The sequence below is a fragment of the Peromyscus maniculatus genome, chromosome 4 (assembly GCF_049852395.1).
Source record: "Peromyscus maniculatus bairdii isolate BWxNUB_F1_BW_parent chromosome 4, HU_Pman_BW_mat_3.1, whole genome shotgun sequence".
Taxonomy (NCBI): Eukaryota; Metazoa; Chordata; class Mammalia; order Rodentia; family Cricetidae; genus Peromyscus; species Peromyscus maniculatus.
This window is the reverse complement of record NC_134855.1, coordinates 86,080,944-86,106,777: the sequence shown is the minus strand read 5'-3', so window position 1 is coordinate 86,106,777 and position 25,834 is coordinate 86,080,944. Positions and strand designations below refer to the sequence as shown.

The 25,834-nt window shown below is 41.1% G+C and overlaps 1 protein-coding gene across 2 annotated transcripts in view; it reads right to left on the bottom strand.

Annotated features, from left to right (window-relative positions):
• The window catches only part of Lgr4 (leucine rich repeat containing G protein-coupled receptor 4), a 98,762-nt gene that overhangs the window by 61,619 nt on the left and 11,309 nt on the right, over positions 1-25,834 (bottom strand). The window contains exon 1 of one of the 2 annotated variants that reach the window (XM_076570255.1): positions 12,147-12,295. The exons of the other annotated variant lie outside the window; for it this stretch is intronic. Within the exon in view, the coding sequence (XP_076426370.1) occupies positions 12,147-12,154 (8 nt within the window). The 5' untranslated portion in view covers positions 12,155-12,295. Of the gene's footprint in view, positions 1-12,146; positions 12,296-25,834 lie in introns of those variants that run through there. 2 annotated transcript variants of the gene reach the window in all.

Sequence of the window (25,834 nt, the reverse complement as noted above, 5' to 3'; positions counted from 1 at the left end):
CCCTCTCCCATTCAACCTACACATAGCTGCCAAAGCAATCTTAAAAAAACAAACAAACAAACAAACAACAACAGCAACAACAAAAAACCCCTAGCGCTCCAGCCAGGGAGCTCTATTTGTTCTCCATCAACCCTACTTGAGCTTGCTCCTGTATCCTTCCCAACCATCTCATGCCTTCCCTGCGCCCCTAACTCAGGTTGGCTCCCTCTGGGGCTAATGTTCAGATCCTTTTCTCCCCCAGTCTTTGATCTCATTATCTGCCTGGATTGCTCTTCCCTCACTCCTTCCATAGCAGTTTCATCCTTTGCCTTCTTCCTTAGTCCCGTTAAAGTGACCTCCATGTAAGTCTGTCTTATCATCCAGCCCATTTCCTCTCTGTATCTATCATGTAAATTACCCTCCCTTACTTCTACTTCATTAGAAGGAAACTTCTAGGGATGGAAGGACAGCTCAGTCAGTAAAGGGAACAAATATGAGGAACTGAGTTTGGATTCCCAGCACCGAGGCACAAACCAAGCATGGAGGTGTACACCTCAAATCCCACCACTGGGTGGAGGAAACAGGAAGATCCTCAGGGCTTGCTGGCCAGCCAGTTTAGCCAAATCAATGAGCTCAAGGCTCAGGGAAAGACCCTGTCTCAAAAAAGATGAAGACCAATAGAAGAAGACAGCTGGTGTTGATCTCTCTCTCTCTCCTGTGTGTGTGTGTGTGTGTGTGTGTGTGTGTGTGTGTGTGTGTGTGTGTGTGAGAGAGAGAGAGAGAGAGAGAGAGAGAGAGAGAGAGAGAGAGAGAGAGAGAGAGAGAGAGAGAGAACAACTATCTTGTAGCACATTCTGCAAGCCAGCACTAACAATTTGGCCAGGACTTCACAAAGACTGGTTTAATCCACTTGGGGATTTGATAGAAATGCACATTTAAGGGCATTAACAAGTTCAAGTTCAGGTGATTCTGAGGAGTACTCAAATCTAACAGTCCTTTTGGTTATCATCTTCCATGTAATGTGGTCTTGGCATTTCTGAGGGTAAAGACATCTGTCTGGATCACTACAAACTTCTAACTCCTAGCCCAGACTGAAGTAAACTGGAGGTATTAGGGTGGGGGTGGGGTTATTCCTGTCAAGCCAGTGAACCAAAACTACATAACTTTCATGGACGCTAAATGGCCTGATGCCATGCATCCTTCTGCAGAGATTTTCCTGAATGGGTGGTTCTTCCCGTGGTTGTTTTGTTTTTGTTTCGGTAATTCTTGGGTCACTGTTTCTTCCACATTTCTCATCTTTCTGGATAAAATAATTACACATATAAGATAAACAATCCTCAGAAAACTACACACACACACACACACACACACACACACACACACACACACACACACACTGAGAATCTTTCCATTTCAGGCAGAACTAACTTAAGGAAAACCCAGGCTTTGCTTCCAGGTTCCTATGTTCACACTCAAACTCCACTTCAGATTAGCTCTGTGAGTGGTGTCACCAGCAGAGATTGAAATGAGAACCTCATGAACGCTGGTCAAGCACTCTATCACTGAGGCACATCCCCTGGGGGTAGCTAGGTTGGTTATTAAGAAACGGACTAACCTGTGCTTTCACTGCAACTCCAAAATAATGAAACATGCCATTTACTTTACAAGCCTGCCCTGAGAATTATAAAATAACTTGCATCAAATACTTGGACAGTAGCGTCATACAGTAAGCACTTCTGCACACTGATGGTAACTGCTAAATCTTAGGCGAATTCTTGGCCCAGCTGGCCCAGTACGAACAATCTGGCTACAGCTGAGCATTGCTACTCAGTCCTAGACAAAGAATACAAAGGCACAGAGCAGGCAGGAGCGCCCACTCTCTGGAAGATACACTGTAATTTTTACAGTTCCCCGGGGTTTCCTAAGTATTCTGGTAATCTCTTTCACCTAAACAGCCTCTTACCTCAGCTCTCGTGTTGACCTTGCTTTGGAAATGCTCAAAAACAAAACATTTGTTTAACAAATAAGACATTTTCTGAGTGACAGTGTAGTAGACAGGAGAGCAGGGGGCTGGCGGACCTCAAAAGAAAGTATCCAACCTGAGAAGGCCTAGAGTCAATACAGTAACAATACTGAAAACAACCTACTTCTGCTCTTTGAACCACACAAACAAGAAAAGCAAGAAAAAATAAAATCGTGACAGAACAGTTGACCCAGAATACAGCATTTTCAGAGCTACACAGAGCTGACAAACAGTGGCAACTTTACCAGTGGTGCCCTTGAAGGCCACACATGGTATTAGTCGCCTAAGATCTTTAAGTGGCTTCCCACTATTGCTGGGGTCACATTAAATTCCCCAGACTCCTTGAAGAGTATGAGATTCTCTAGCAGCTAAGACCGATGGGAGCCTTAGTTTTCCTCCCATGCCCCACTTAAATTGATATGCTCTGGCTGGGTCCTCCCACAACAGCTGGTTTCTCCCCCATGGTATTACCCACTAGACCAGAGTCACACAAAACACCAGGCTGGTCTGCAAACTGCTGGCAGCCAACAGTGAACCAAGCAGAAACACTGAGTGCCCCTGTCACCCCAATCTGGCAAAGGTATTTTATGTGTTAAAAGAAAAATGCTGGGATTTATACTGTGTCTGATTTTCTTTTCTCCGTTTCACTTTCTCTAAAAAGTAATCCTTACTGTATTTTACAAGATTATTAAACAATACTGAATCAGAAATTTACCAAAAAGATCTCACCCGTCGCATTATTCTCAATAGTAATCCAGACATCTCACACTGAACATTTGTTTCTCCCACACCTGCTCAGGACTCCTTTAAAACACATTCCCACTCAGTTCACATCTTTTCCCCGACGTTTACAAACTGCAGCTACTGAATTTATTCACAGCACTAAACAGGAAAATTATGCACTTTATTGTTGTGCAAACCCTTTGTGCTAAGGAGGCCCGTTTTCTTTTCTCCATGCTCCTCTCCATGTGGTGCATAACACAGGCAGGACCTTACTGTGGTTCAACTTCTGACTTAAAATGGGACTTAAAAATGGAATGTGGCTTCCAAGGGCCATAGCCAAACGTGGGGCATGTGGCCTGAGGCGAGTCCTTTAACTCTTCTAAGCAGCTAGCTTGTCTTCTGGGATGTGAGGCCAGTATGGTATGCAAAGCCTTTCCAACTCTAAAATTAAATGATGGCTGTTTGTTCTTAGAAAGGCTCTCAGGTTCTCCCCGGGCAGATTGGGAAACATCTGTTCTACCACGAGGCTGGGAAATGGGAAAGCAGCTTCTAAACAAGAGCCCTCCATGTACTTAAAACACTGCTATTTACACTGCATATATAGGGCACCTCTGGAGAGAACACATGACCCTAATACAGAAATCTCAAATTCTGCCTCTAAGACCGAAGAACTGAACAGTGAGAGGTTTCAACATCCAAGCTGGGAGAAGGGCACTGATACACAGAGGGTCTGCCCTGGAAAAGACTGCGATTGAGGAAGAAGCTTCAGAACTCGGCTGTAGGAAAGAGAACACCGTCTTCCTCGCTATGGATCAGTGAATTAGGTACTGTGAACAGATGCAACACACAGCAAAGAAGTAACAGCTCCAGAGTGTCTGACATGTGCTCAGAGTTCATATCTGGATCTTCTCTTATTTCTTTCATTGTCCTTTTATTGAGAGAAGGTCTCACTATGTAGCTAAGGATGACCTTGAACTCCTAATCTTCCCGGCTCTACCTTCTAAGTGCTAGAATTTATAGGCTTGAGCCACTATGCCCGGTTGATGAGATGCTGGGATCTGACCCAAAGGCTCATGAATGATAGACAAGCATTCTACAAACTCAACTACAGGTTTTTTGTTTTTTGTTTTTTTTTAACTAATAAATCTGGTCTTACTTTCTCAAAGGAAAATAACAGATGGAATAGAAATCTATGTTTTTCCTATTATACTGAGCTGTAATGCCAATTATATCACAAAATATAACAGAAAAGGACATCATTAATGCCTGTCCAGTTTATTTATATTGTTTATTTATACTATTTAGTAAGAGAAGCAGCAACCTAGTTGGGGGCTACAACACCATCATCTTCCAGGGACTGTGGAGAAACGATTCCTATGATACATCTCTTTCCTAAAGCTCCCATTACTTACATCAATGCAATGATCACTCCCTTCCACAAAATCCTATATATTCAGCAGGACTAAAATCAGACTGTCAGGGCTGGAGAGATGGATCAGTGGTTAAGAGCACTGACTGCTCTTCCAGAGGACTTGGATTCAATTCCCAGCACTCACATGGCAGCTCACAACTGTCTATAACTCCAAAATCTGACACCTTCACACAGACATACATGCAGGCAAAACACCAATGTACATAAAATAAAAATAATTATGAAAAAAGTCAGACTGTCATTTTTTATTTAACAACCCCATGAGTCTATTTTTAGAAGAGATGGTGCATAATAACCCCCAAACTTTCTGAAAGGATATAATCTTAGAAAGTAAGGATGGTGGCCAGTGGTACAGCTCAAGGGTACAGCCCTTGCCCAGGCATGCTTGAGGACCTAGATTCAGTCTCTTATGCATCTCTTATGCGCGCGCACACACACACACACACACACACACACACACACACACTTAAAAAATGGAAGATGATTACAAGTAGACTTTTTTTAAAAATCCCAACATTATCCTTAGTTTTCATCATGTCCTCAGCTAGGAACCCATACCATTAAACCAAATAACCTTCTACTTACTTAGAACATTAAAACCCAGAAACCGTGATGTGACAACTAGACACAACCTTCTCCAGTCCACTAAAGGATGAAATTCTAAAAACATTGCCTCTTTAGATAACACTTAGGAGGTCACGAGCCATTCCTAACCAATACTACTAACAATAATAAAAGGAGCTGGTACTCAGTGTGGGTATTGTGGCAAACAATCCACATCCATTACCCTCACTACAACCTTAAGAAGTCCCACTGTCCTTCCGTTACATAGAACTGCCCAAAATTGCTAGCAGAGATGACAAGCAAGATTTGAGCATCACACCAGTCATTTGTTGAATGTTGCTTCCTCACAGCACAATGCCAAAAAAACAAACAAAAAACCAAAAACAAAAGCCAGGCACTAGCAAAAGGCTTTATAAATGCTCCCAAACCACCACTTATTCAGAAAACATGCCCTATAACAATGAGAGTTCCATTTGGTGTGGTAGAAATAAAAACTATTGATAAAACCACAATATATATTCCATAGTTCTACTGTAGTTTTTTTTCATCATCTATATAGAAGAAAAAAAAATGAGAAGGATCAGATAAGAATAAAATCCTGATGGCAGTACAGAGGTCTTCTCAGGGCCCTGCTATTTTGACAATGACCTTTTATCAGATGCTAATGAAAACAGTTACTGGGCCAGTCATTCTTGCTGCAGGTGTTCATACTGTTTGCTCATGACTAGGCTTATCCTACTGCATATCCATCACAGACCTATCAGTAACTCTAGGCTTAAACGTTGATGTTTGCAACACCAGGCTACTTTTTACTTTGACATATGATAACATTTACAAAACGACCCCACGAGACTATTTTCAGAAGAGAGATGGTACTTAACATCCAAAAAGCCTAAAAGGGTATAATCTGAGAAATAAAAGATGGGGGACAGAGGTGCAGCTCACTTAGCTAAGCCTAGTCAGTCTCTGGCCTGCATGGATGAGGAGAGAATGAAGGAGGAATATTGCTAAGGAAACCTGCATTGGGAGGGAGCAGGTGGCTCTCTGTGACTTCAAGGCCAGCCTGGTCTACATAGTGGGTTCTATAACAGCCAGAGCTACGTAGAGAGACCATGTTTTGAAAAAAACAATAATAATAAAAATAAAGCTGCATGCATTTACCTATTTGGTATTAACCAATTTTAATTTCAAACAACTCCTTCCTCATTTTATTTCAGCCTTTCTGTTGTTTCCACCCAACATTTAGATAGCATCATGAGCCATAAAAATTGGGATGGGTCTGAAATTTGAAGGATGGCATGCTAAAACAGCTTGGCCCAGATCACAAACCATCACTTAGGTGGCTGCAGTAGGACAACCAATGTATGTTACTCCAAATACACACAAATTTGTTCTTATTTAAAACTTACTTTGTATCTTAGCAATTTCTTCCTTAAAAATAGCCAAGAAGCCACTGCTTAGGCCTTTTATCTATTTTTTTTTTAAAATAAATTGCTATTTTGAAAAGAAATCATACTTATCCATGCATGGTAGACCAATGATATGCTATTTCCTTCAGTTAAAAAAAATTGTAAATGCTGCCTAGAAATAATCATTAAAAGCATTGTATCTGCACAATATTCTCTTTGTAAATAGGAAATTGGGAGGGGAGTCTATTTTGACTAACTGTCCCTAGTCAGGTATTTAATACGAACAGCATCAGCTCTCTTCTTGCTATGCTAGGCCAGGAAAGAAAGTAGACTTGCTTGTGAAGTCAGTCTGTCATCTCCATTAAAGGACTGAACAAGTGTGGGTGTGCATATGTATCTGCCTGTCCCAACTCCTTCCCTCTCTCCCACTCTCTCTCTCTCTGTATGTGTGTATGTATGTTAAAAGCCATATATATTATCTGTATCAAGTCTTCCCCACTGGTGTGGGCCAATTTCTCTTAATGAGTCTCAATCTCACACACACACACACACACACACACACGAGGTGAGGGGGCAGGAAAGCAGGAAGCAGACAGACAGACATGTCATATACTTAATCTAATAGTTTTGTTTCTCAGGAGAGCCTAGACTATCATAGAACCCTGCAACAATGAATTATCCAGCCCCCAAATGTCAATGCCAAAACTGAGAAACTCTGAAGTACAAGACTCTTAGCATTTCCATAGTGGGGCCACACGGAAGACCTATCATTTATACAGTTCATAGGTGCTAAGGATATTCAGATTATCACACAACCCTCTCCACTCTACATCCACAGGGCTTTGTATCTTGCAAAAGTGAATGTCTGCACCCATTTAGCAATTACCTCCCTATTCCCCATTCTGGCTAGCCACTGGCAGACACCATTCTACTTTCTCTGCCTATGAATTTTAATATTATAAAGACTTCATACAAGTGAAACCATAAAATATATATTCTTCTTCTTGAGACTGAGTGGCATTTCATTATACACACCTATATGTCATGATATTTGGGGTGTATCTATCCATTAAGACTAATGCTACCATGATGAGAATATACAAATACTTCTTCAAGTTCCTGCCTTCAGTTCTTCAATCTGGAGATTCCATTTTACCTTTTTGAGGAACCACTACACTGTTGTCCATAATTGACGTTACATTCCCTCAAGTTTATTTCTTACTGACAAAACTCCCTCATCAGAATTTTCTCCCTGTCTACTGTCCTCTGAACCTCCCCTCCTGCACCTGCGCCCTGTCACAAAGCACAGTAAACAAACCCCTGAAAAACTGCAGGAAATGGTATTTTTATGTCAATAGTTACCTGTTCGTTTTCCTTGATGTACAATCTCTCTAATTCATCTTAAGCAAGGTAGGAGGGACTGGAGAAGCCCAGAGAACGTGAGAAGAAACACACCTGCCTGCCCAGCAGGTGACCCTTCTTCAATAACCCTGCAAGTCACAATGACTCCTGCCATGAAACCTGAGAGAAATAATCCCCACACCACTTGTGTTTTCTATGGGCACCTGTCTGTATTCTTTGAGTATCTTCCTGTGTTGTAGATCTCTTATTAACATGTACTCTTTCAGAGAAGATACTGGTTGTACAGGATGCAGTACTACTATGGAACTTACAAGTTAAGTTAGAGCATTAACAGCTCATTTTGGGAAAAATGCAGTTTAGCATACTTATGCAGGAGAAAACAGTGGGTCCAATGTACTCAAAATAAGTTTGAATTCCAGTAAGTTTCTAACATTAGTCCCACAAAGACCCTTAGGCCTATCTTGGGCTTTGACAATAAATGGTGATTTGTCTGGAACTATTTGAAAAGGCAACAAGGTAATATTCCACACACATGGAACTCCATAAAGAAGCTGTCTTTGTGGCTGGGGTGTAGCTCAGAAGTTGTGGCATCTGCTTAGCATGTAAGAGACACTGAGTTCACCCCTGAGCACCACTGGTGGGGTGAAGGGAGCATGAACACACCCTCAGGACTAACAGCATCAAGATTACCTGGGAATTTATTAGAAACACAAGCTACTTAGCACAACTGTAGCTTTCCTAAAGCAGAAGCTGCAGGGGGAGGGCCCAGTAATCTGTGGTCCATACAGCCCTCCTGGTAATTCTGTGCCCAAGAGACTGCACAGTGGAGAAAGACTGCCCAGATATCACAAAGCACATTATATCCATATTCTGTGAACTTCACAGGCAGGCCTGCCAAAGTATCCTTTCAGTTATGCTGGTGGAATCTGAACCCTGGGTCTCAAACACACATAATAAGTGCTCTATCAAGCTATACCTCCAACTCTAACATCCCTTTTACACACAAAGACATGAAGGTCAGAGCAGTTGTCTCTAAAACAAGAACAAGAGGCTCAGGGTTTTTTGTTTGTTTGTTGGTTTTGGTTTTGTTTTATTTTATGTGTATGTGTGTTTGGACTGCAATGTGTCTGTGTACCACGTGTGTGCCTGGTACTCAGGGAGGCCAGAACAGGGTGTTGAACCCCTGGAACTGAAGTTACAAATTGTTGTGAGCAGCCAGGTAGGTTCTGGAAATTAAACCTGAGAATCCTCTGGAGTAGCAGCAAGGCTCTTAATCACTGAGCCATCTCTCCATTCCCCAAGAAGCTAGTTTTAGTGTGTGTGTGTAAAAGAAATGCTGGGAATCACTGAGTCAAGTATCCTCAACGTGTAGAAGAAGCAAAGAAAGTAACATGATCTGGGCAAAAGTGACACAACATCACCACGAAGCACAAGCCTCAGTTTCCATCAAACCAGTACATACAAGTAGCCCATGGCTACCAGTCAACAATCTCCTGAAGCCAGGAGGTGCCCGTGGTAGGCACTGACTTTGGGATAGACTAGGTTAGCGCTTCTTAGACTTCTCCACTTGTAACCCCATTCACTTGAGGAATTCTTACATGTACATGGGCACACAAGTTTGTTGATAATAAACCATAATTCATTTAATATCAATCCTTTTGGTGTACATATAGTTTTACCAGTTCTTAAAGACCAGAGCAAATTTCTATACTAACAAGATAGATGTCCCTGTTTTTCACTTAAGGGATTAAATCTTTACTGAATATTTGATACTGTAGGACACAGAGCACCTTCAACATTTTTTACAGCTGATCGGTATTTTAATTTTATAATTATCAATGTTGAGATAAGTACATAGCCCAAAATGGCAGAAGTATATTCAGGACAATCACAAACTGTTGGAAGCTCTATCCTAATGCTAAAACAAAATTCACTTAATTTTTTTCAATGAAACTCCATTTATCAATGCAAGCAGCAGGGGGTTTGTTTGTTTGTTTGTTTGTTTGTTTGTTTGTTTGTTTGTTTTTGAGACAGAGGTTCTCTGTGTAAAACTCACTTTGCAGACCAGGCTGGCCTCGAACTCACAGAGATCCATCTGTCTCTGCTCCCGAGTGCTGGGATTAAAGGCGTGCGCCACCACACTCATCTCACAAACAGCAGTTTTTAAGATCAAAATTCTGCCTATTACAATACAATTCAAAGATACACTAATCTACTGTTTACATCATGATGAATGGCAACAGGAAAATTTGAAGTCTCTGTTGACAAAATTAACCCGTATGTCTCTGTAAGAGCTGACATATCTGTACATACAGTAAAGTCACTGCAACTCATAACACACAACAGTGTCACGTCTGAGCCAAGGCGTTTTAGATAGTGTTCTTTGTGCTACTGGTGAAAACCCATGGCTATAGTGAAGGTGTGCAAATATCTTGGATACACTGAACATTTGATTTTTTGAATTCATGTTCGACTATCACCCATTCAGAAAACTTTTACAGCTGACAAAGTTTTCATGACTCTCATATTCAGTTATATGACACCATACGGTCACACAGTTTAAGGAGCAGGGCAGTAAGGTATTTCACAGAACAGAGGCACAGATTACCTAAAAGGATTGATCTCCTCAGTAAATAAAAAGTCAGCTTTGAGAAAACAATAGAGTAAGAAGTTTAAGGATACTGGTGAGAAAAAGTAAAGAATCTTTTAATCTGACCAGAGAAATAACAGAAGTATAAGGATTCATAGATTGTTTAATAAGGTTGAAAACCATGAATTTAGAATAACAGAGACGAAAAAGAGAAACAAGTAAGTTGAGGTCAGAAGTAGTTAGCGGTTACAAGTTTTATACACTCCAAATGTGGGCATGGGGATAAATGGCTGGAGGAGGCTTGAAGCAGGACTCATAAGAGACAAGAGTGTTGGAGAATTATCTAGGTGAGGTAAATGATAGAATCTACAATACCATGAGTTTGGCTTTAAAATGAATGGCAGAGAAACTAGGTGTGGACAGTGTGGGTGAGGACAGTCGTTGGGACCACAGAAGGAGCAGGCACTGGAAGTGTAGATATTATCCCGATGACCTGCAGGCAGAAAGTGGGAGGGGCAAGAACTCCAACGTTTGGCTATTCTTTTAACAGTGCAGCGAGATGAGCAGCCTCCATCCAGGAGCCTACAAGGAAAGTTGTTCTCTAGGCTAAGTCAGTGAAGAGGCAGAGGACACTAGAAAGTGCATCAGCCTGAGGGAGAGTTTCAGAGGGCACAGCCAAGTAAGATTTGGAACAGAGAAGAGGGGGAGTGAACTCAGAGGAGAAGAGACACAGCTCAGCTCCAGGCCATCTCCCCTCCCCCCCCCCCCCGAAGTGTACAGAAAGAAGACATGTTCTCTAGACTTAAATGAACTTCAATGTTTATTCAAATGACAGCCAAGCCCATGAAGCCACACAACCAGGCTACTTATCTTGCCATAAAAATTGACTTTGTTTTGTTTTTAGGCTTTAGGGTTTCAAATGTTTCCCAAGAGCTCATGTATCTGAACACTGGTCCCAGCTGATGGTGCTGTTTGGGGAGGTTGAGAATTTTGTAGAAGGGGCAACTACATGGTGGAGGTGGACTGTGAGGGATAGATGGGCCTTTGATGGTTACAGCCCAACCTAGCTGCTTCCACTTTCCAATTGAGGGTTATACAATGCCACTGCCTCCCGCTCCTACTGACTCAGGCTGAATGGCTTTCTCCACCATGCCTTCCCCACCATGACAGACTGAAATTTCCTGAAACCATGAGCCAAATAAAGCTGCTTCTGTTATATTTTGTCACAATGATGACAAAGTAAATCCATGGACCACGCTGTCTAGTAATACCGTGATCTCGACAGAGAGCATAAGAATCACTGAGGATGTATTCATCTCCAGAAGACACCTGAAGAGTAAGGACAGGTTCTGTTTATATGCTGCCAATAAGTACAGAAAGACCTAGGAAAGCTCACAACAGCCTCTCAAATGGCTTTGGAGAAGTGGTCCCAAAAGCAAGGCAGGAATACACATGTCCTTCTCTTAAAGTAGACGCAACCAGGCTGGTTTTGTTCCTGGTGGGGCTACTTTTAGAATACCGTTGAAAACAAAAAAGAAAGGCTTAGAGTTTTACTAAAAGGAACCACGACTGTACACAGCCCCCCAAACCTACTGCGTGCTCACAATCTGAAAACATATTAAAATGCAGTCATCCCGGACAACGCTCATGCCCTGAGCCCAGCCGCAACTATTACTGTACATTCATTAACACCAAGACACAAGGGAGAACTCCCCAAGCTCATTTACCACTGCATGCTAAAGCCGGAACTCTGCATTAGTGGTAGGTGGTCTCTGGGATTCATCTGTCCCACCTAAGTAGTCTGTATATCAGAATAGCTTGAAGCTTACTCAAGACTACTCAATCTCCCACTAATTGCTTCCAAACTTTAATAAATTATGAGCTCTCATTAAAAGTAAAACAGGAAAAGGCTGAAGGAGCTACAAACGTACAGAGTAGAAAACAGATTTTTAACATTGAATCCTTACATTAAAAAGATGTTAAATTATGCACATGTGTATCATACACAACATATATACATTTTTTTTTTTTACAGAGAACTACAAAACAGCTTGACAAACTCACCCTTCCATGATAAATTCCAGGGCATATTCATAACAAAAGTCAGACAGATTTTGTTTTCAATCACATAGTTCTATAAAAATAAACTGTCATCACAACATCCTTGCGGTAGTAAAAGGCCATATTTGCCCGCAGTTAAATCCAACAGCAGCTGCTCTATGGAAAAAGAGGGCCCAATAATTGGCTTCTTTCACCTCTGTTAATCACGAACAAAAGTGTCATTCAGTTTCAAAATGGACAAAATGCTCCAATGGATGGTCAGCTAGCTGAGCCAATGGGGTGGAATAACAATAACCCTGTAGCATTTTCCTTTTTCCTTTTGTTTGGTCTTTCAAAGCCCTTAATTAAGACCTGCACAAAGCACCCCTCCAGGCTTTTTTTCAATGAGGCATTACATGCCTGTTTTCTTGTATTTAAAGAAAAAAAAAATGGCAGGGATTTTCTGAAACACATTAAACAGAATACACAATTTCCATTTATTTGCAACTGAAATACTGTTAAAATTTTAGAGCTTAAATATTATCATAAGTAACAAAGCAAGTTCTTTTTATTTCAGGGTCGGTCGGGGAGTGGAGGGTGACGGAAGGGTTGGTTAGAAGCAGTGGGAGAGCAGGGTCAGAGGCGAGGGAGGGCGAGTGCCAAGCCTGAAGGATTGTCCAGCCATTTCTCCAGAAATAAAACTGTGAGCAGCCATAATTCAGAGAGATCTAGAGCCGACTCCTCAACCTTTCAATAATTCAACACACACAAATGGAAAGAAATGGCAAAATATGAGACAGTCTTGAAGCAAACAACCAGATGACTGGAATAAGGCAGATACAAGCTGGAATCAAATTTTCTTCTTAGAAACTCATTTTTTAAAAAAAATTACAGAAAGTATTTTTAGAATTAAATACTTCTCTATAAGAATAGTGTATGATCCTATAATTGATTTCTTTTTCTATCCTAGCCTGAACAAAAATTCGTCTAATTATGGTGGATAAGAATCAGAATGTCTGAGATTTAAAAATACCCATGGCCTAATTAACTTTTCATTATCCAATTTTCTTTTTGCACAGCTTTAAAAAGGGCTGTTGTGCTCATTTTTAAATACTCTGAAATATAATCTTTCCGGGTTGTAGGCTGTTCTGCAAATACCTACTCCTGCCCATAATTTGCCACCACCCGCCCCCCAATATCCTGAATGACAGCTTAATGTGACAGCTTTCTTGCCACAATTCACCAAAGGGGAGTGGCAGGTAGAGTTCTCAGAGAACAAGCACCTCACAAAGCCATCATTCTGGGGAGTTACTTTCAATCTGTCAATCTAATCCATCAAGTGGAATGTGCTCCACTATTCTCTTGTAAATGCGCTTATTTCAAACAAGGCAGAACCTGGCAGCTGCCCTGCAGAAGACTAAATGACCCAGCTCAAATGTCACCTCGGCTGGGAAGGCTTCCCAGTCCCAGAGTGGAGTGAGTTCCTTGGCCTCCTCTTGTTCCCACAGACCCCAGTCCATGCTCCTGTTCGGCGCTCTCATACCGATTCTTCTTGCCCTTATTCTGTCTTCCCAATAAACCACATCACCTATGGGCACTTGTGAGCCACTGTGACAGGGAAAGGGCACAGGTCCTAGAGTCAGAGAGAATGGGTTCAAGCCCTGGTTAGAAACTACAAACCATGACCTTGGATATACACTACTAACATATTTAGCTAATTAGATGTTTTATAACAGTGCCTCCTTTCAAAGGGGGATAAAGACCTCTCCAACACAGTTGTGACGATCAAGCAAACTAACAAGTATAAAGCTTTGAGTACAATGCAGGGCACATACGAAGAGCCTGGTTCACATTAAAACAGGAAGTTCCATCCTTATTTTCCCTTGTCTACCCTTGAACACAGCAACACACCTGGAAGTCTAATAAGCACATACTTTGTTAATGGTATAAACTTTTGCTCAGGGGGTTAATTCATAAAATCTCATGAATAAAAGACGATCTCGAAACGTCAAAGTTCTGCGCCCTTCAATTTCTTCAACATAGATCAGTATATGTTACATGCAGGAGAAAAATAATGGCAAGCAAAGAGCTGGAGTCAGTAAGCAAGTAAGAGCTAAGGACCCTAAGAAGACCTGCCTCAAGCTTACAGATAATTGTAAACTAAGAACCTAGCCGAATGTTTACTGTAGCGATAGCTAAGATTACATTTCACTATATGTCACTTGTGTATTTCCTCAACAGTGTATCAAATCTTCCAGTAGTTTTGTTTTTGTTGTTGTTTTTTTAAGATAACCAAGGCTCATCCTTTCTCCAAAGAGGAGAAACAATGAACTTTATTTATGTGCAGTGTTAAGGCTCTAACTTAGGGCTTTATGAAAGTTAAACAGGTGCTTTACACACCCAACTGCCAGTGTTAGTTAATGGACTTTATCATCTCCCTAATCTTCCCATTGGTATTGCACCACACCTGTCTGTGCTCCAGACCTGCATCCTGTGGTCCTGGGATTACAGTCACTGTTCCCTCTAGTGCTTATAAGAGTCAAAGTCACTGGTACTAAGAAATTAAAGAATTTAGGTCATAAACAAAAGTAAAACAAAAATCACTGTTCTCTTAATGTGTCTTTCAAAGACCTTACTATTAAATACAGGAACATTTGATTATATGTAGCAATTCCACTAAGCTCTAATTTAATGAAATCGTTACTAAGCTAAAAACCATTATTACATTAAAATAAATCATTTGGAGTTTTGTTAACTAAGAAGAAGTCACAGAAACAAATGAACTTCCTGTGCATTTATTCATTGTCCAACTCATTTTAAGATTCAAGAGTAACTTCATGGATCTGATTTAAGTATTAAAACCACAAATACATATTTCCATTTGAAAACTCAAGCATCTCATGCTTTTTTCCTGGAGAATAACAAAGTAATAGTAAACCAACCAATGTAGGAAGGCCCTTGGGGGCAGGGTGCTTTCTTTTTGCCTGCTCTCTAAACAAGTGGGAGACCAACACAGGACTTTTCTCACTTCAATTCAAACAAAAGGAAAGCTATCACCCATGTGAATGTTTTCTTTCCTCATCTGCCTGTAGATAAACAAGGAAAGGAACTCACCTAGTTGATGATGTCTGACCAGCATAAGTAATTAAGTTGTAACAAGTCAAACTATTTACTATCTTAATCTAAGACAGGGTTCTTAACATGTGGGTCGTGACCCCTTTAGGCCGGAATGACCTTTTCACAGGGGTTGCCTACAACCATCAGAAAACATAGATATTTACATTATGATTTGTAACAGTAGCAAAATTACAGTTATAAAGGAGTAAAGAAAATAATTTTATGGTTGGGCGTTACCACAACATGAGAACTGTATTAAAGGGTCTCGGCACTAGGAAGGCTGAAAACCACTGTTCTAAGAATAAGATGGTTCTGCCATCTTAACCCTGTCCAGATAGTCCTTACAAGCTGTCCAATGAGCAATGCTTACTTAAATACAAAAGCAAACAAACAAAAACTCATGAAAGCATTGGAATAATCTATTTCAGTGAATGTCTTATTGATGAGGGGATTGCTACTTGCCATACTACTTAGAGAATTCAAGGGCTGGCCAGATGGTTCAGGTGGAAAATGCAGCCTGAGTCCTCCAACCCCTGGGACTTGCATGGTAGGAGAACCTGCTCCCACAAGGCCCTCTGCATAAGTGTAGCACATATGCAGCAACACCTACATGTGCATGTGCATACCCCATCAAGCATTCAATAGATATAAGAAATAAATGTAATTCAAACAGATATCTCTAAGCTGGATACGCTGAGCACATCAAAATTACTTTTGAAAACCCCAACAGTACTCCTGTTATCCTCAGATTCATTTGCATGATTTCAGTTATCCATGGTCAACCAAGATCCAAAATTATTAAATGGACAAGTCTAGAAGTAAACAACTCACCCTTACTTTTAAATGATATGGCCACTCTAGTAGTACGATAAATTCTCCTGTTATCCTGCTCCATCCTGGCCAGGACATATGGATGACCCCACTGTCCACAGGATTCATACCATTTTTGGTCACATAGTAGATAGGTAATGAGACTGACCATTTTGGTTCTACTGAATAATGGCGTCAACTCTCATATACACTCCTCCCCTATCAAGTACTTGGTCTATATAGAAAGCTAAAAGTTTCTGATTCAATATGGATAGGGAGAAACAATCATATGCTATGGTAAGATAGAATCTTCTGTCTGTGAAATTATGACAAACCAAAAAGGAAATTCATTCAACTTTTGCTGTCAACTATCCAACTGCAAAAGTTAAGGCCACAGTGTCTGACAGGGGCATACCTAAAGTAAAAAGGCATTCAATGTGTATATATTCACATAGGAATGTGTGTGTATATGTGTGTGCGCACGCATGCCCTCCTATATCTTCAGAGGTTCCTGCTGTGCTTCCTCTTCAATCCTTAAATGGCTGGAGCTCTTTATTGTTGTGGGATAATCTTTTGTTCACTGTACAGATGTGTCTTTGCCTAAGGTGAATTCTGATTGGTTTAATGAAATGCTGAATGGCAAATAGCTAGGCAGGAGAGGGTAGGCAGGACTTCCGGACAGAGAGAGGAACTGGGAGGAGGAATCTAGGTGCAAGGATTTTGCCAGCAGACTCAGAGCAAGTCAGACATGCCACACTTAGAAAAGGTAAAAGCAGAACATAGATTAATAGAAGCAGACTAATTTGTTCTAAGAGCTAGTTGGGAAAAGCCTAGGCTAAAGGTCAAGCTTTCATAACTAATAAGAAGTCTCCTTGTCATTATTTGCAAGCTGGTGGTCCCCACAAGAAAGCACAACTCCACTTTATTATACACATCTCCTCAAGTACATATTCCTGGCATTTCTCAAGTTAGTAAAATGAAGCCAGGTGTGGTGGCGCATGCCTTTAATCCCAGCACTTAGGAAGCAGAGGCAGGCAAACCTCGGTGAGTTCCAGGCCAGCCTGGTCTACAAAGTGAGATCCTGGACAGCCAAGACTGTTACAGGGAGAAATCCTGTCTTGAAAAAAAAAAAAAAAGATTAGCAAAATGAGCTGGTTATCCAAAAACTGATGACTTAAGGTTATACTGTCTTGTATGCATAGAAATTGAAAAGCAGAATCTTGCTGCATAAAACATCTTCAAACACTCCTCAATTAAGTCTGATCAATTCTGTAGTCAGCTTTATAATGGAGTAGCTATAACTTAACCAGCAAAACAAGCAATCAGTCTTTTCCTTCTTAACAATATCACAAATGGAAGATTCATTCTTACAAATGTCAGCATCTTCAATATATTATTTTTCTTTATTAAATCAAAAAAATTTAGCTTTTCATTTAAACATAGCACTTTGCATTGTTTTCATTGAGAATGCCTAATTATCCCCAGCATATCACTATTGGTCTACCCCTACCCTCACCCCAAAGAGAATGGAGTGCTTAATATTATTGAAGGAAATGAGCAGAAAAATGATTTTAAAAACCAAGGCAGAAGACTTGTAACTAAAACTATGTTGTAAAAAATAAAACCTAGGCCGGGCGGTGGTGGCGCACGCCTTTAATCCCAGCACTCGGGAGGTAGAGGCAGGCGGATCTCTATGAGTTCGAGGCCAGCCTGGACTACCAAGTGAGTCCCAGGAAAGGCGCAAAGCTACACAGAGAAACCCTGTCTCGAAAAACCCAAAAAAAAAATAAATAAATAAAAAAAACCCTAAAAAGTAGTATTTAATAAACATTACAACCTGTTTCCAGAGACAAATCTACAAGTACCTAAAACAAAGTCTTAGGTAGCATGAATACTTTTTTTTTTTTTTTTAAAAGAATGAATACTTTTAATTGTTCCTGATAGAATATTCTCCTCCTGGCAGAAAATACATGTTCAATCCACAAACTTCAACTTTGAGAATCAAACAGAATTGGAGTTAAGGTCATTGCCATAAAAAATTATTTTCAGAAAACAAATGATCTCTTCTCTATTCCTTGCTTTCAGGCCATAAATATAACAACTATATTTTAGAACTAAGCAAAATGAAAACCACCTCTTTGCTAACCCTAAATATAACTCTAAATATAAACCTCTTTGCTCTTCATAAAATAACATCCAATGGGATAACATGTAATGATCTTGTCTCTACCATATAACTAGGATTTCATGTTATGGCCTTACAAAAATAGTTCTTACAAATACTAAAAGTTTTGGGAGTCTAAAAGCTGTTTTAAGAATCTAGTTTTATTTCCAGAGTTGGCACAATTCCTCACTTAAAATTAGGAAATAACAAATTTTAAAATTGAGACCTCAGGGAACTGTTTGGTGCTATTTAGCCATGAAAAGTACCTTAAGACAAATGTCTGACACTACTACGCCAAGGAACACCCATCCACCAGCCATCACTTAAGAACCAAGGCTTCAGTCACTATGTCAAGGTATAAATTATGATAAAGACAGCTCTGGACACTGCTGGGCTTGGAACTGCTTACTGAGCAGCCACGTTCTTCCAAACAAACTAAACATTTAAGAGGCTAAAGGGCAGTGGAGGCAATTATTGCAGGAAATTTCTAACTAAGCCAGAAAGGAATAATTAAGTCTTTGCATGTTAAATCACATCACTGGGGTTAGCAATGAAGTAATCAAGTGTAAATGGTGACAAAGCCCATCCGTAGGACTCATGAAAGGGAACTAAGGTTGTGGGTAATCTGGACTATTGCTGCTTAAATACCACAAAAATTAGTTCTTAAAACTTCATTCATTCATCCTATCTTTTTACAAATGTGTGCACCTTTTGTGGGAGGCAAAAAAAAAAAATGGTTAATCTAGCAATTAAAGCAAATATACTGAGTCATCAGAAGCAAAACTGCTACTAATTCACAGGCAGAGAGACCCAACACCAGGCCCCCCACTGCCTAGACTGGGTGCTCAGTAATCAAACAACTAATTCACAGGCAGAGAGACCCAACACCAGGCCCCACACTGCCTAGACTGGGTGCTCAGTAATCAAACAACTAATTCACAGGCAGAGAGACCCAACCCCAGGCCCCACACTGCCTAGAATGGGTGCTCAGTAATGGAACGCTGCCATTACTAGGAAGTGCATGGGTGCTCCACACAAAAACATGACTGCAATCATTTAAACTGACAACTTAATGTGGACTTAAAGTACTGTACTTCCTGTTTCAGGACACATTAGTGTGACACACACCTGCACAGACACACACACACACACACACACACACACACACACACACACACGAGACACAGAAACAGACAGACAGAAGGAGTCAAAGGGAGACACAGACAGGCAGGAAGTTGGGGAGAAAGAGAAGCCACTTACACACCAGCTGCTCAGAACAACTCAACTTCAGTGATGCGCTCAGGGAGCACAGCCATGTTGACCCGGAAGCCAAAGGTGCACACAGAGCCTTTGGCTCCACAGCCACACATTTATCGCCTCACTTCAGAGTCTGTTTCCTAATCTCACTTAAAAGGTAAAATCAAGACTAAGAGTACAGGACTTTAAACTAATGTGGTTACCATTCTTGTTTGAAATACTTTAAGAGTCACTGGAAGCCTACAAAAATACTCCACGGGGTCCCAATAAACCTTTAACCTTGATCTTGCCAATGAGAATTTTATATCTCCACAGGACAGCAGCTAGATGGAGAAGTTTTACTTTGGTATAACATATTTACTAAGCTAGGTATATGCAGTATTTTTTTCTTTTGGCAGTACTGGGGATCCAAATGGGCCTCCCTCACACATGCTAAGCAGGTGATCTTAACTATAACCACTGAACTATAACCCCAAGCCTTAAAAGAATTTTTTGTTGTTTCTTTTTTTTTAAGATAGGATTTCTCTGTGTAGCCCTGGCTATCCTGGAACTCACAATGCAGACCAGGCTGGCCTGAAACGCATAGAGATTCGCCTGCTTCTGCCTCCAGGGTGCTGGGATTAAAGGCATACGCCACCACCGTCCATCTTAAAATATTGCTTTTTCTATTGAGACATGGTCTAAGTTGCCCAGGCTGACCTTGAACTATGTTGCACAGCAGGCCTCAACAGTGTTAGCCTCCTGGGTAGGCAGGATAATGGGCCTGCACCACAGCAAAGCTAGAGGCACTCATTTTTTAAATCACATGCACACTCACAATACTGCAATTCTGAGGAACTGTCCATCATCACAAGGGAATACCCCCACCCCTAACCAACCACACCATCTCTTCCCTCACTGTAGCTGCCATGGATGTGCTCTCCATCACTATAATTTTATCGTATCTATAACCCTATGACATCTAACCCCCACTCTTGAGCTTGGCCTATGTGCTTGCGTGGATCAGTTCCTTTACTCCTGTCTGATGCTGTTCCACTAGTTCATCCTGCTACACTGATTCTTATTCCTTACATATTTAAATCAAATTGTCACTACGGCATGGAGAATAACTTTGTTTTTTCTTAAAGCTGAAAAGGGAGAATTGTTCAATGTAACCACATCGGAGGAGGAACACACAGGTCCCATGACCCCACAAAACCAACTCTGGTGTCATAACATGAGGTTGCGGCTTCCAAAGAGGGCACAGCTAAGCAGTTCCAGTCAAGGGGAGGTCCCACCACTCCCCTCAGGTCCTTTCCAGCTGGTCTGACAAGTTGTCAGAAGTATGTCCAATCACTTTCTGGGAGAGAAGGTCCCCTTCGGCTGGTACCCAGACTCAGCCTTTTTCTTCTCTCAACAGGTTCCTAGAGGGAAACTTTATAAAATACTGTTTTGCCAGTGCTTAAAATGGATTCATATTTCCAAAGATGTTAACTGCTCATCTTCTTGCAAGTCCTTTGACTAACCTAAATACCAACTTCCTTCATACTGTTTATTTTTGACAGTATTTAGTATTATCAGATCTCATAAGAGTTGCTGTGTTTAATTACTTTTGTCCAATTAACTACTTCCTTCCTTACCCAGTAGATAAGTGTCATGAATCTGGTATAGATGCCATCAGGCATTATTTAATTCTGTGTCCCCAACACCAAATAGGACAGACATATCATAAACGTGTTGAAGAAATGTCCTTTTTAAATACTAATGTGTTATCTGAGGAATGCTTCTTCTAAGCTGGAGACTAGTGATGCCATTATATAGATACTGTTAGTGCTCAAAACTCAGTTATCGTCTTATTCCCCATCAGAGTTAAATCATCTGCCGCCTATGAGTCCAAGAGAACCAGGCCCATAACGGCTGCAGACAAGGGGGAAGCATTTACCATCTGGCAGCACAAGCTGTATCAACACGACTCGCAAAGTCTTACTGGATGCTTGAGATTGACCGGGTCGAAAGAGGATGCCTTTTCTGATGTTGTTCTTTCTGCTTCTGCTCTTGACCTGCTCTGACAGTTGGGAATGGTTCTGGGAAAGTGGCAGAAAATCATCTCTCCCCTCTGACAAGGGAATCTGAGCCAGATCAACTTCATCTCCACCCCCACCCCCGGTTTCTCTCCTTCTCCTCCTTCCATACTCCCTTTTTGTTTATTTTCTCCAAGATAGTATCTTACCACATATATATAGTCCAACCAGCCTTGAATTCATATCCTTCTGCCTCCACTTCCCAAGGGCTTGGATTTATAAATCCACCAGCCCCAGCTTCCAGCTCAGAGCTACTAGTTCTTTAGAAGTACACTGAGAAGGAAGGAAAGTTCAGCCAAGTACCAACAAAAATGTGGCATTATAATTTATTTAATTGAAAGTTTTAGTAAAGAAAAAAATACCAAGTCTACAAACAAGTAGATGTGAGCATATGTCCTCAGGGCAGGGGGGTGACTTTTTTTTCCTATGGAATGTCTCCAGTGGTTTTTTTTTTGGGGGGGGGTGGGGGGCGAAGGGAGCTTATAACAGTGAGGCTTTACATTCGCTGCACTACATGATCCTTCACATCCCTTCATAATCCACTTTCTAAGTGGCTAAGGACATTTCAAGCAGTGGACCAAACAAAAACCTCTCCAGAAGTAATTCCTGGTCTATGAAATGAATACTTCCAACTATCTAAGATGCAGAAGGTGACTGACAGACTACAGGAAAGCATAGAAGGACAGTGTTATAAAACTCACTCAACCAAGTTACTGGCTTTCTTTTTCTTTCTTTTTCTTTCCTTCTTTCCTTCTTTCCTTCTTTCCTTCTTTCCTTCTTTCCTTCTTTCCTTCTTTCCTTCTTTCCTTCTCTCCTCTCCTCTCCTCTCCTCTCCTCTCCTCTCCTCTCCTCTCCTCTCCTCTCCTCTCCTCTCCTCTCCTCTCCTCTCCTCTCCTCTCCTCTCCTCTCCTCTCCTTTCCTTTCCTTTCCTTTCCTTTTCTGGAAAGATTGAGTGTCTGTAGCCATGCTGGCTTTAGTATCCGGGTGATCTCCAGAGTCACCAAGTGCTGGGATTGCAGGCATGAACCACCATGCCTGGCTGTACTCAGATCTAGAAAGCCAAATCCAAGATCTCCTCTGCAAAACATCATTCCTTAACTGTGGCAACCACCCTCACATCAGCACACTCTGCTAGGTTTCTCCTTCTCTGCAATGGTCAAGGGGAGAGCACGTACAAGCGAATGTGACTGGAGGATGACAGACGTCACACATGAAGCAAAGCACTCAATGCCTGGCACCTGGGAACATTCTTCACAAGCAAGCAAATAACAAGAAGATGGTGAGGATGCCTCTGAAAGGCCAGAGAGACTACAAAGTTCCTCATGGCAATGCCACATAAGTGAAATGAAAACGGGAAACACTTCAGGAGGAAAAAAAAAAAAATCAGCAAGCAAATGGCTCTCCAGGATGGCGCTGGCAATCACCAGAACACTGAAATTATGGCCACAGACTCAATCCTGAATAGCCCTGCTATTAAAGGAAAAAGTGTGCACAGGTCCAAATGGGGACTCATGAAGTCTGTAAAATATTAACAGCTTAATAAACATCAGCTCACACTATCAACAAACACAGTGTTCAAGTCAACTAAAGAGTACCAACTAAATTAATACCAAGTTGAGTAAATGAAATGCCTTGGGGGAAAAAAACGGCTCATGGGTGATTCACTTTTATGCTGACTTCCCTATAAAAACATCTTCCACGGGAGAGGCAGGAAATTCCAGGGAGTGAAAAGGGGCAGCTATATGGAAACCATCACACCGCACACTTGGTTTTCTAATCTTCCTCAAGGCTTTGCTTTAAAGGAGCACATTGAGAGACTTGCTCCTTGGGAAACAGGGAAGCGAGTCTGCTAGCAGATCTGGTCCTCCTACACCATCTACACGCCGCCCGCCGGGAAGAGAGAAAGCCAGTCACAGCGTGCGACAGACATGTGTTCCTGACACTCACTACTGAGGGAGGTGGAGCGTTCTGCTGATGTTCACATCAGAACCTTCTTTCTTTCAGGTTTTGTTTCTTTTATCAGCATATACTCCTGTACAAAGTAACAGATTTCATTATGACATTTTCATACCCATCTATAGTGTACCTCGATTGTGTTCACCTCTTCCCTCTGACATAATGTCTTTTAAATGCAGATCAATGAAAAGCAGGAGTTACGGGGGGGGGGGGAGGGTTTGAGGGAGACTGATACATTGCCCCCCCCCCAAAAAAAATCCATTGTAAATAAAAAAACTTCATGTTACACACAGAGTACAGAGATTTTAACATTAGGTCAGTTTTCCACAAATGTAGATATGTGGACATACACATGCTTTAGAGTATGCTCTATTTTCAGTCCTGAGTTTTTCTTTTACTGTAATAACCTAAAACTTCCCACCAGTTTTTTTTTTCACCTTTCTTTGTGTGTGTGTGTGTGTGCGCGCGCGCGCGCGCGCACACGCGCACGCACATAAGTGGACACCAGGGACAACTTGCAGGAACGAACAGGTGCTCTTCTTCCACATGTGAGTTCCATGGATGGAACTCAGGCTCTATGTAAGGTCTAGTGGCAAGTATCTTGACTCATGCTCCATCTCACTAGCCCTGATCTTTTACCCCACTCTTTTATGATAAACTGTCAAATACTCAAAATAACACAGATGAGCAAACTGAAGTACAAGTACCTGACAAGCCCTCACCCACCAAATATGGGTGTTTGAGAAAGTTACCCAATCCTTGCAAATCTCACTTTGCTTAGCTATAAAATGGGAACCCTGAAATGGACCTAAATACTTATTACAGAAATTATGGCACACATAACATGTCTAACACAAAAGTCAGATCCAGAAATTCCTCACCAAATTTCCATTTTTAAAAAGAAAATCATGCTTTTCAAACACAGATACCCAAACAATCCAAAGACTTCACTTTTGGTAAAATGTTTTACAATAGGTCATGTCTGCAGATGTTTTCAGGGTATCAGGGTAAATGCCATGGATCAAAAGGATGCTATAAAATGTTCTTTGACAAGTACAAACTTCTAAACAAAATCAATTTTTAACAGGTTTGACTAATGTTGGGTACTAAACTAACTAGGCTTAAGAAGAAGAAACCTTGCCATAGTTTTAAGACATTCAAATCCAGACTATCATGTTCTTAAAAAATGTATATTTACCTCATGACTTGAGATCTATGCACTGCTGTGGGTGGTAGCTGGTCATGCCTGTAATCCCTGTACTCAGAAGGTGGAGGCTGGGGGAGTTTTACAAATTCAAGGCCAGCCTAGGCTACATAATGAGTTCCAGGCCATCAGAGCTATATATCAAGACTCTCTCTCAAAAACATGTGTTCTAAATACACCAAACTAAGCAGTAAAAATGAGAGTCAATTTTAACACAGGGTTGAGTTTTTCCCTCATTAGGAATTCATAATTATACACTAAACAGGGAAATTGAGTAGACTCATTTGCGAAGAGCAGAAAACAAAGTTTTTAAAAATTTAGTCCTCAGGGGCTAGAGGGATGGCTGAGCAGCTCAGAGCACTTGCTGGTCTTGCAGAAGACTTGGGTTCTGTTACCAGCACCTCCCTGGTGACTCACAACCAACTGTAATAATAGTGCCAGAAGATCCAACACCCTCTTCTGACCTCCCCAGGTATCAGGCAGGCAGGCAGGCACGTGGTGCACATTGATACATTCAGGCATACACTCATACACATAAAATATATATTTTAATTTAAACTTAACCCTCCAAGGTCAACAAATTTAGAGAAAAGCTTATCAAGAACTATAAAGGAGTCAGGTGGTGGTGCATGCCTTTAGTCCCAGGAGGCAGAGACAGTTGGATCTCTGTGAGTTTGAGGCCAGCCTGGTCTACAAAGTGAGTTCCAGGACAGTCAAGGCTGTTACACAGAGAAACCTTGTCTCCAAAAAAAAAAAAAAATTACCAAGTGGTAGGGCTGCACTATGGCTCAGTAGTAGAGCCCATTGCTGAGCATGTACAAAGCCTTGGGTTAAGAACTACAAAATAGATGACTCTTACATTAAAAAAAAGTGTGAGAGACATTAATTTCTATGAGCTAAATTGTTATACAGCTTATGCTCAGCTATGACACTAAGAACCATCAGAAATAACTTTTAGATGAGATGTATATATAAACGTAAATATTTGGTCTTCTGTGGGATTAAACAATATACAGGAGATCACACCCATTAGATAAATCGTGACCATGTGTCAAAGCCAGTCCGCAGGTATGACAAACAATGAAACTAGAAATTCAGGCTGGGGTATCTTAGGAACTGGAAAAGAGCTGATGATATGGGCATC